A 12240-nucleotide genomic window follows, 5' to 3' on the forward strand; every position below is an offset into this window, starting at 1 on the left:
TAACCTAAATGTGCTTGGGCTCCCAGTCAGTCACAATCCCCGTTTCTGTGGACTGGGGAAGAGAAGCATGAGAATGCCATGAGGAGATGGCAGAATTCAGACTGGAACACTCAGGTTCACACAGACACTGCCTTGGTCTCTCCTGCTCTGTGATGTCCCAAGAAGGACAAACTAACCCCAAGTCAATAGATTGGAGCAGCAGGAATACTGAATAGTTTTTATTTTTGTTCCAGCTCTCCCAAATACTATCCATAAGCAAACTCCTATGTGTTAAATCATTTATTTGTGGCGAGTTTTCTTTCATACCATTTTTTTTTTTACCAACTGTTTACTAAACTGTTTTTACCAAAACAGAAAAGCAGATGCTACCAGAAGAAACAACTAATGATGTAAACTACCCACAGTATCCCCATGACACAACACAGCACTGCTGCACTGGCTGTGCAAATACAAGTTTGGCCCGAGCCCCACTCCACAGCCAGGTTCCACTCAGCTGCACAGCTGAAGGGGCAAAACTAGAAAGTCTAAAAGCTGAAAAACACACAGGAAGAAGGGTAAAAATCTACCCCATTTCCACATTCATGTGATGCAGATTTGGAAATCAGTGGGGTGAGCAAAGCCCACACCATTCCAGTCCACTGCAGCTGGGCACAGCGAGTACTGCTGGCTCCAGAGGTCCTTGGAGCTGTGGGGATGCTCCTGCAGGTTCTGATGGATCCTGTTGGGCACTGTGTTGTCTGACCCAGAAACAAATGCTTTCTGTCTCAGAAGCAGTTGCAACTCCTACTGCAGCAAGGGGACAAGACTCACAGAAAGGATTCTAAATCCAAGCTGAGAGAGAGGTTTCTTCAGAACTGCAAACACTGAGCAATCCCCCTGCATCCAAAGTCAGTTGCTAAGGCACTTTCCACAATTTGTGAGCTTATTTAATTGTCTGAGTATGGATATCTCAGTCAAACTTAAGACCCTAAGTCTGTCAGGACTAAACTTAATATTGATCCTGTGAGTAAATGTGAGGTGCCATTGAACAAAGATGTGATCATCAAAATTTGCAGATTTACTAAACATTAGGAATTCCTGAACTTTTAAAGTGGAGAAAATATTTTGAAATCCTTAAGTGCAGTGTTATTACACATACATGATTCTTGACAGGCAGAACGAGGCCAAGGGGCACATAACCAAAACCCAACACACAGAAAATCAGATTTTCTGATGCGTGTACAGATTCACACCTTCATGCCATAACCAAACAACAAAGAGCCCTGAAAGAAAGCCATGCAGTTTCCATTTATTAAATTATAAATGAGGAGTCTTTCAAGGAGTCAGACATTCTGAGGGGTTGAAGAAATATATTACAAGGTAATTTCTGCCGCAGCATTCTAAGGGATATTAGGGTACCAAGGTACTGTAGTTTTGGCAACAGGTACAGGTTTCTGTGATCCATAAGGAAACACACCTGTAAATACCCATAAACCCTCATTTCAATTGCCTTAGATTCCCTTAATGCTCACCTGGATTTAAGAAGAAAAGGAAATGAAAAAAAGGTGATCAGTGACAGCAGGAAACTTTTTACCAGGGAGTCCACATGTTTTACATCTACCCCAAACTTCATTACAGCCCTGCATCCATCACTGCTAAACCATGGAGAAGCTGAACAGCCTAAATACTGACAGCAAAGCTGTTCTCATTGTGAGACCTTGCTACAAAACCACCCGGGGATAGGGAAGTAAAGAAGGCTGCCCGCACGCCCGTGGAGCTCCAGCTCCATGCCCTACAAACAGGCTCAGTGGGACCACTCTGCAATAAACTGCAGAGCTAATGAGCGTGTGGGTGACAGAAACTGCCAATGGAACTTGGATCATAAAAAACCCCAAACTGCTGACAGGACATTCAGAAAAGGGGGCTCGCTTCACACATTCTTTACCTAAAAAGCTAACGATCCTTTTCCTAGAGGTAAACAACCAGTTATGAAAGCTCATACTCTTCAGTACCTGCTTTTCCCTCTGTATCCAGCACTAGGGCATTTGTCAAGCACGGTGAGAAACGTGCCCAAGACCCCTGGTAACAGTAGATGTTACTCCTATAAACTGGGTTTAGCTCTCACTTGGACTACACGACTACATCCTCCTCCTAGCGCCCATCCAGCCCCACGGAATTATATCCTCCGCACTGTCGGATAATCCCGTCCGTCCCCGTGGGTTTACTCCAGGCAGTCCCTCCCTTGCAGCCCGAGTGCTGGGCTGGACTCGGCTTTCCGGAGCCGCTATCCGCCTACAGCTGCGCATGCAGGCAGCGAATCCCCGCAGCAGCCCCGGTACCGCCGCTCGCCGCTGCCGGGCGCTGCCGCAGGAGGGATGAGCGGCGGGGTCAGCCCCGGCATGTGCGGCCCCGGGCCCCCCCGCGCTGCCCCCGGCATGTGCGGCCCTGCCCGTGGGGCGGGGGTCACCCGCCCCCCGGCCCCCAGCCCGGGGCCGCCGGCTCCGGCCCGGCCCCGCTCTGGCCTCGCGCACGGCAGGAGGCGGCGGGGCCCCGTCGGCCCCCGGGGAGCCGCGGCGGGGGCGGATGGAGACAGCGGGCACGGCGGCGGGTAAGGCAGGGCAGGGCGGCGTGGGGGGAAGGTACGGGCTGAGCCGGGATGGGGGAAGGCAGCAGCCGGCGGAAGGCAGGGGCTGAGCCGGGATAGGGGAACGCAGGGGCTGGAGCCGAACACGGCTGAGGGGAGGCAGGGGCTGAAGCGGGCTGGGGAGAGGCAGGGGCTGAGATGGGGAAAGGCAGAGCCTGGACCGAGCGGGGAAAGGAAAGAGCTGAGCCGAGCCGGGGTAAGGAAGGAACCGAGCTGGGGAAAGGCGTGAGCCATGCCGGGGTAAAGCAGGAGCCGAGCGGGCTCGGGCAGGCTCTGAGGGGCCGCGCAGCCCGTGGGTTGCCGCCCAGCCGCGGGTGCGGGGTGCGGGGATCCCACAGCCCAAAGGACCCTGCCCGAAACTTTGTGTGGGCCGGGCCCCCTCCCGAGAAGGGAGCAGCCCCTTCCCGGCCGTGCCAGCGGTGGAGGCGCCGCGGACTGGGCACGGCAGGGCAGGGCAGCGCCGAGCCCCCGAGCCGAAGTCCGTGAGACAGCGAGCGACTCTCGGGGATCAGGCGTTAAATCCGTCTGTATTAGCAAACGAGCTCATCTTTTAAGAAATCTAAAGATTTGGTTATTTAGGACACGTTTTACTTGTGTACATTTTGTTGCCTGTAAATATAAATCTTTGAAGAGCAAGTTATAAATATTAAAGCCTAAGTGCATAGGGGGAGTATGTGTATGAGATTTTAGACTAAATTTATTCTAACCCAGTTTGGCACACACATGCCCGATGCATTCAAGCTGCACTCGCACAAATCAAGGAAGTTACTTGGTTTTACAGTGGTAGGTGCCCGTTTCAGAGACTGGTGAATGACTTAACAATAATTAGCATATTTATGTAACACATTGTTGTTTGTACGTGGGGTTTGGAATCTGAGAGGCATTCATATCATTCCCTGAACAAGAGGAATTCCTGGAAGTATGAAGCAATGGCTTGTTTGGTGTTTTCCCCCCATTCAAGCTGCATCTGTGTGTGCACTCTGGGTCTGAGATGTGCAATCCTGCCCAGAGAGAGCAGGTGAACCTTAACATGCCTTCAACTCATATCTGGTACCAAACAAAACCAAACTGCTATTAAGAAACTTTCTCTTCATTTTCCCCTTTTTAGTTATTTTCTTCCATATTCCTCTCATCTCTGGAAGCTCCATCAGTATTGGAATAGGCAGCAATTATTCCAATCTCCGTAAGTAATCTCTCTTTTTTTTTTTTAACTGCATTATTGGCATGCTTTGCAGTCATGTACAGCTGCAGGAATGTTATATTTAAAGTTCTCTAGCAGCTAAACATCAATCCAGTAAAAAGCAAATAGCTTCCTGACTGAGAAAAAAATGGAGTTAACAGAAATGTCCTTAACCTTGTCACCTTTAGGCACACCAAACTCACAGAAGTTATAGAATTGTCTGAAATAAAGGACCATAAAATTTAGTGTCAGGTACAAGTACTTCAATATTTTATTAAAAAAAAGAATCCTCCTTCCAGCATTTTCTCCTACAACAGCAAACTAGCAAATTGACAAATGGAGCACACTGACATCAGTCAAAATTTATATCATTTTGGCACTCACTAGTGAAACAAATGTGGCTAAAAATTACTTCCAGTCATTGAAATAAAACAATTCCTGACGTTTTACTTCCTTCTACTCTCCTTTTTATGACTGCCTTTTGTAGTCATTACATTAAGGTTTTTTTGAAAAGGAAATACAGCATTATAGGAGCCAATTATCCTCATGTCACTGGTCCTATTTTGGCAGAAAACCACGTGCATGCAGAGAAGCAGGGCAGCATGTCCAGTGTCTTGGATGGAAGAATGCATAATGAGAAAAAGGCACAACAATTAAACCCACCAAGAGCCCTCCTGGAGCAAGGGCTGCAGCTCAAGAAAAGCTGTGCTGGAATGTTATAATTGAACTGTGACTCTGTAACACTGTTCTTGCCCATCATGGCTGAGAAATCATACAACTAAAGGTGCAGTTTAAAGGAAGAACAGACAAGAAGTTCCCTTAATTTACTTTAGAACACACATGGAGGAACACAAAGTCTGACAGCTGCAGTCATTCACAAACTAGAAATCATACCCATTTTAATGTTTACTGTCACAACCTATCGTGACAGCAAACTTGGAGAAATGTTCATAGAGTCAGAACCAGCTTCTGGCCACAGCAGGGATTTTTAGGATCTATCCCTAAGGTAACTTTGGTAATTGAGAGCAGAGTTTGGTTGGTAAAGGTGAAGACAGCACAACACCAAGTAAATGGAAGTGCTGTCTTTCACATTGTCTGGTAATCCCTTAAACTCCTCCAAAAAGCACATTAAAGCTAGGCTGAAGAGCAACTGCAAAATCAGTAGCTGCTGCCTAATAGATGGCCAACTGGCATCACCCAAGTCACAGAAAATACATAATACCAGTACAAAAATGTGGACATTGGTATAGCTGCATTGGCAGTCTCTTCATTTGTTAGTGAGTTGCCTGTGGGCTTGGCAAGAAAATCCCCATGCTGTGCTGGTGTTGTTACAGGTCAATATTGCAAAAAGAATGCTGAGATTATTTCCCCCAGAAATGTTGGGTTTACATAATGCACAGAGTGATGTTTCCCAGCACTTCATTGCAGGACATCTTTGTATTGCATTGGGTTTAGATCAGCAGAGTTCTGTACTAGAACAATTGCAGCAACCAGTTCAGAGGAGTGTGAAGATTGCTCTCATTTCCATTCAGGTGCTTACAAAATTAAGTGGTTTAGACCATGGTTTTCCTTTGGCCTTAACTAGTTGAGTCCAGCTCAGCCAGGCCTGACACTCTGACCCTCTCCAGAAGGGCTCTCTCCTTTAATTCCTGTAATGTCTAGGCTCTGAAATGTTCCATTGACAGGAACAGATAATACTAACACAGCACCAGGTGGGCATTAGCTGGAAATGAAACCATGGCTCATGGGAAGAGTTGCACATCTCATGTCTCCAACTTCAGGAAAATTTCCAATTTACAACTTGCTTCATTCAGTAGAATGGTGTTTGTTTGTTTGTTTTTTTAAATCAGAAGCACATAAATAAAGCTCTGAATTAAGGGATTTTTTTTTCTATTTTTAGCTATCTATCAGGTTTTCAGATCTCTCACGGCTCACCGGAATTATCCCAGGCTATTTGGAGGTACCACAGGAAGGAGACTCCACAGTGCCCTCTACAGAACTCCTGTAGAGTAGGACCTCCAGCACTGCCCAAACAGTGAATTTCCTAAGCAAGGGCAAAGGCGCAGGAGCAGGACTGCAGCTTTCCCCCTACAGAGACAGCTGTGCCTTGAGAATCCTGCTCTAGTCCAGGACAAAGGGGAAAAGTGACCCGAGCAAAGTCCAGGCAAGAGAATACTCAGGGAGGGAGCCCAGTGACTTCAATGACACAGGGCCAAGGTGGGCTGGCAGGGTCAGCATTTACAGAACTTCCTAGTCAGAAACAGATTTGTTTTGACTTTCTTGTTTTAGGTGGTTTTTTCTGAGAGAAACACTGGATTTTCTTTTCAAAGTGTTTCTAGGTTTTGGTCAGCTGTGTTTGGACAGTTGGTTGGTTTTCAGAATAAATCTCAGATTTATCTCTAGAAAATAATGATGATGAATATAAATTATTAATCAGCAGTCATGAACCTCAGTCAGCGTTTCAAATGCTTAAATGAAGGGGTCCAAAAGCTGTCAGAGAAATAAAAAGGCAGAAAAATGGTTCTATGCAAACTGCCTTCCCTTTCTGCATGTGCCTGCCTCCTCCACCTCCTTCCCAGTACTTCTGAGATTTATCTCTGAGGAAATTGGTTGTAGATACAAGTAAAAGCAGTCAAACCAACTGATTATTCAATCAATTATGCAGATTGCTAATACATATGTGGTATTATAAAAAGATAGTTATTTCCAGCTATTTAGTGACTCCATGTATTCAAATGTTAAGTATTTATGGTAGTCCAATTCAACTACATCGCTGCTTTTATATCTAAGAGCACAAAGAATGTCCAGAGATATGTAAAACATTCATTTGCGGGCATGAATGACAAAACCCAGAGCTTTAAAACACACAAACAGCATTTTCAAATCCAGCACTAAGATTCCTGTCTTAGAATCTTTAGAGAGTCTACAAACTTGTCCGAACTAAACAGAATTCTCTCACCAAATCAAGAAGGAACAGAAGCATTCCTACTGTGGCTGGCTGTGCACAAAAACCCACCTAAGACAGGCCCAGGGGACAGTTCTCAGAAGGGAAAAGTGCAGAAAATCCTCATCCTGGAATCAGTAGAGCCACCTTGGAGGCTGTCCCTCAGCATCTGGCTCACGGACAGCAGAAGAGCACAGCTGGCTGCCAGCTGTGCTGCCACTGACTCCAGCACTGAGACCCCAGCGAAAGGATGAGTAAACTTCTACTCATAAGCAAGGAAATCTTTATGCACACAGCAAGAATAAAATGCCCTCTCCACTGCTGAAGACTTGGGACTCTGCAGCTCTTGATGGCAAATCCTGTCTTTTTCCCACTCCAAACTCAGCCAGTTTAGTGCAGTTGTCTGAGGCACAAACAAAATTCCCAATGACAGGAAGCACAACATCAGCAGGAATGTAACTGCCCCAAACATGGAGCTCAGTGCCTCAGGCCAAACCAGAAAAGAGACTGGGTGATTTGGAGTCTCTGCAAGCACGTTCAGGAGTTCTCTTGTCTGTCCCAGATTTGAGACATGCAGAAAGATAGGAGATTGTTTCCAGCTTTGGTGGGAGCTGCTGGCCTGGGAAGGTACAGGACGCCAGGAGTTTAAGAGAGAGCCTGACACATGTGCAGCCAGACTTGTGCACAGCACAGCAGGACATCCCCTTGCACTTGTGGGATGCCTTAAGAAGTGTCAGTGATCAAAGCACCAACATGCACCACTCATTATCAAAAATGCCAGATACCACATAGGTCTGTGGTACCAGACAGTGAGGGACAAGCACTGCAGTAATCTCCTCTTAAGTGCACAGCAAAATTTAATCCCCAGAATAATCTGCTCTTTTCTTCATTCTATTTCTTCTTCAAGTGTGGATGTTTTTCTGAAGCTGCTGAAGAGGTTCCCATCTCCTTTTCCTTAAGGACATACCCCATATCTCCCTACAGTTTTCCACATTGCATTTCATTTTTAATGACTCCAGCTGGGCAGGAGCGAAGGATACTCAAATACCTCCAGAACCACACCTTGGAATCCTTTGTTCCTCTCCTCCACTAAGTAATAGTCAGCATCTTTCTGCCATCAACTTACTTCATGATGGCTTGGAATCACCTGTTACATGAAGAATAATTTCTTCACCTTTTTAGTGGAATCTGCACTGAGAAGAGATCCATTTCTCTCCAAGCCTGACAGTTTCTCATCCTCCTATGAGGATGTAGGCTGACAACTCCCAATTCAATCATTTCCATTCTGCCTACTGACTTAATGCTTTCATTTCAAGCAGCTTCTCCCAACTCACACTTCTCCACTCAGAATAATAGATTAGGAAATAATAGATGCATAGTTCCCATGCACCTGCATTGCAAACATGCAGAGTCTAGTCCAAACTTGCTCTCTAGCAAATAAATAAAATGATGCTTCCGTTTTTGGAGGGGATCTCATCAAGCTGCTGCAAGCAGCCCTACCAAGAGGGCTCCTCTCAGAGGGGAGGTTTGGTTTGGATCCTGTTTGAGCTGTGTGTTCAGGCACATGCCCAGATACCTTTATGCAGAGCATCTCTCCAGGAGAGATGGACTCCTCTGTAAAGCTTCCTTACAGTCTCTGTCCTCAGATGTTTGCCTCCAGCTCAGAGCCGGCAGAAGCAATTCAGCTGGCTTTGACAGCATTTATGCAAACAGGGATTTTAGCTCCAAGACTTAATACATTTCTTGCTGGAACTTCCTGAAATACCCCTGACATTTTTTTTTTTAATCACATTATATGACATAGGGAAGCCTACAGACCTCAAGAACCTGTGTGAAGATAATTCAGTAAAGGACATGGCAGCTAAAGCCCCATGACCTCTGTCTACTTCTATTGCAAACAGTTCTTCTATGACACTTTGTTTCTGTGGGCTCTTTAATTCCGAGTTTCTTATCTTTTAATTGCGCTTTTTAGTTGCAAGCGTGTTAATCACTCTGTTTCCATCTTAAAAATGAGGATTTGTCTTTCAGCAATTGTTTTTTCCTTCATTGACAAGTAATCTTTATTAGTTTTATGGTTTAAGAAAAGCAGCTCTGTAAGCATCTGATCCTTACAGGTTTTCAGCATCCTAGCTTTATTTTGATTTAGCTGCAAAATTGCTACAAGATTACTTCTACTTAAAAGCCCCAACTAAAACTGAAGCTTAATCACTCCAGGTTCTGCACAAAACAACTGGCCTTGTCCTTTCAGATGACAGATGCCTAGAAAACACAAAAGGTGGGCAGAGGAAGAACAGGCTGCCAGAAAAGTCAATTGCTTTAAATTACACAGGAGCTCAAGGAGAAAGCCTGGCTCTCCTGGCTACTGGGTTCCTGTCTGTCCATTCCCTGGCACTGACTCTTGCTAACAAGAGAGGAATTCTCTAAATTCTGGTCCAGTTACTGAGGACCTGTAATGATTTTTGTGGTTAGATGACAAATGCAGGGGAGTCTCCATTCCACTGGGGAAGGGATTTCTACAGCAAGGCCTCAGGATTTAAAGAGATGAGCTTTACAAAAGAGGTCCGAGATTCTCTCAGGGAGAGAGTAATTGTGAGCTCTTTAGTCCCAGCTGGAAGACCAGTTCTTACTAAGACCCCCTCATACTGAATTTTGCTTCTAATCCACACTTTAATGTCTCTTCTTATTAGCAGAAATCAGTATTTTGGTTATTTCCAGGCTAAACTACTGAGGTACAGACTGGCTGTTTTCATTCTCCAAACATACCCAGCACATAAGGCCCAAACAATTGGCAAAAAGTACCAGCTTTGTTAAAGAAGTTGGTCACAGAAAGCACAACACAGAAGACCAGAGTTTCTAGAAATTTGCAAACCAGGTTTCCTTGTTGTCACCTCAATGTAATGCCCTGAAACTTGTTCCAAGGGCAGTGGTTATACAGGGAACCACAGAGCCCTCACTCCCTGGGCAGCAGAGAAAGGGTAAAGCCCTGCTGCCTTGACCGAACAATAAAAGCTCTAAGAGGTAAATTAACTGGGGGTTATTTTATTGTATTTTATTCTATTTTATTTTTTATTTAAAGACAAATTGTTGCTTTATTGCAGCAGCCATGTTGACAAGTAGCCCAACAATACCTAGTCACTGGATATTTTAAATCCAGCTCTGTGTCAGAGACACATCCAGAGAGGAATGTGAATCCAAAGTGATTTCTGGTTTGGCCTGGAACTTGGTGCTAAGGGAGGAACACACACTCTGCAAAGAGGAGCAAAAAGGAGGAGCTATTTGGGGTGATTTTTTTGCATCATTTGAAGAGTACATCAAACTGCACTAATGATCACTCTCCTCACAGTAAACACATTTGTGGAATCAGATGTTCCTTTAGAAAGGATGTGGGACATTAAATAGTAGACTGAAAACAGTTCCAATGCATCCTGCTGGGTGCTCTGGCTGAACAGCACATCTCTGAGCAGCAATCCCAACCAGAAATGCCCAGGTGTTTAGGGAGAGCACAAAAGCAGAATATCACCAATACTTTTTAACTACACAGACAATTTTGTAAAATACTTCCGTTTTAGAACAGCACAATCCTAAAAGGAAACATGAGTGGAAACTGCACTCTTGCCACTTGATCCTATTAATCAGTCTGAAAGAGATCTGAAAACCTGATAGATAGCTAAAAATAGAAAAAAAAATCCCTTAATTCAGAGCTTTATTTATGTGCTTCTGATTTAAAAAAACAAACAAACAAACACCATTCTACTGAATGAAGCAAGTTGTAAATTGGAAATTTTCCTGAAGTTTGAGACATGAGATGTGCAACTCTTCAGGAGAGCTGTAGCATCTGTAGAGGTAAAAAGAAGAACTTTCCCCCAGATTTTCAAATTATGATTCCCAAATACAGCCAAGGACAAGGTAAAATGCAGGGATAAAGGTGGCATCAAGGTACTGTAGTAGTACAGAAATTACATTTATGTGTCTGTGCTCTGGTTTAAGGTTATTGTACTTTTCTTAAGTTGCCATCAATGCAAAAATATTGAGGAACTAGCGGGCACAAGAAGTCACCAGAGATAAGAATTGTGTTTATATTGTGTTTGGCACAGGTTTCTATGTCATGCTCCTCTAGATCATAGATACAGAACATTAAATGGCAACCCAACCTGGGCCATGAGTGGTTCATTCATTATCACTCACTGGCTGTGGTAACAACTGGGTACCCACTTCAGCAGACACACAGTTCAGAGGACATGTGGCTAAAAAAATTACTGACACAGGGAAATTAGCTGCAAACTATCACCTTTTTTTACTGTATTTTAATATTGATGCAGATTAGTTTTCAACTTGTGGGTCAGTTTTTTGCATCACATCTATGTAATACTGCCCCTTAGCCTAAATTTGACGTGGCCATTTTGATGTTCCTAAGTTCCCAGTTTCCACTTGCTAAATCCATCAGACGTAGGCTGATTTAGAATCCACACCCTGCACCCATTGCATGGCCCTCTCTGATGGGAACAGGGGAAGAACCAGAAAGGGCTCCTCTAAGAGAGGCTTCTTAGCTCCCTGTCATCTGTAGGAAAAACAGGTTTCAAATCAATTTTAGTTTTAAAACATGCTTTGAAGACAAAATATCTTTTGGCAGCATGTACGGAAGGATCACCTTGGGAAGTAATGCATTTTTCCACCAGTGAAACAATCAGTCTCAAAAGAATTTTCATTGCAAAGAACTGAAAGCTCATTATTTGCTCAGTCAGTTTGTGATGCCTCTGTTCCTGCCTGCTGGCTGTGCCTCACTCTCTTCCTCAAAAGAACACTGACATATTTTTAGTGTTCATAATTTTGGGGATTATTTTACAGCTCCCTTTGAGAACAGATGGGACATTTGTATCATCTGGATTCACAGAATACATCATTTGCACTTGCTACAGCTGGGATAGGTTTGCACACCCATTTTTGTAACCATCATTGTACCCCACTGCTTCTCAGTCCAAAGGAAATTGGATCTGCCCATGTAATGTTTTACAGTTTACAATCTGAATAGTTCTCCCTGAGGCTAACAAAACATCACTGTGGGTTTCTGGTGTTCTCATAAAGGCCAGATCCCAAAGTGACTTTCCCAGTTCCACAACAGCTGACAGCACACAGCATTACCTCATGGGACATGAGGTGTTTGGATTAGAGTGGCCTTCAAAGTGGAGCCAGTGAAGTGGTGAAAGGTAAAACAGGAATTTTATGTTGCAGGAACTGTAGAAAACTTTCATATGTCCAAAAAGTGGTGACATCACAGCCAGTGGTAGAGGAGAATTGTTCTGAACTGGTGAAAACAGGCACAGTGAAGATACAAAAGGGTGTAAACTGAAGCAACTTCATAGAGGTTTAAAATCATTAGGGCAACTTGGAACTAGATTAGGAATTAAACAGATTTATGGAAGATATCACCAATTACTTACATGTGACAATTACTTACATATGAAAATTAATATGACAATTATTATGACAATTATT

The 12240-nt window shown here is 44.3% G+C and overlaps 1 protein-coding gene across 4 annotated transcripts in view; it reads left to right on the forward strand.

Annotated features, from left to right (window-relative positions):
• Positions 1-2479: 2479 nt before the first annotated feature.
• The window catches only part of BEAN1 (brain expressed associated with NEDD4 1), a 57038-nt gene continuing 47277 nt past the window's right edge, over positions 2480-12240 (forward strand). For all 4 annotated transcript variants that reach the window (XR_008432914.1, XR_008432912.1, XR_008432913.1 and 1 more), the window contains exons 1-2: positions 2480-2587; positions 3732-3806. Coding sequence is in view for 1 of the 4 variants with exons in the window: in XM_053953283.1 (XP_053809258.1) it covers positions 2563-2587; positions 3732-3806 (100 nt within the window). In the remaining 3 variants the exon portion in view is untranslated. The remainder of the gene's footprint in view (positions 2588-3731; positions 3807-12240) is intronic.

The sequence above is a fragment of the Vidua chalybeata genome, chromosome 11 (genome assembly GCF_026979565.1).
Source record: "Vidua chalybeata isolate OUT-0048 chromosome 11, bVidCha1 merged haplotype, whole genome shotgun sequence".
NCBI classification, from domain to species: Eukaryota; Metazoa; Chordata; class Aves; order Passeriformes; family Viduidae; genus Vidua; species Vidua chalybeata.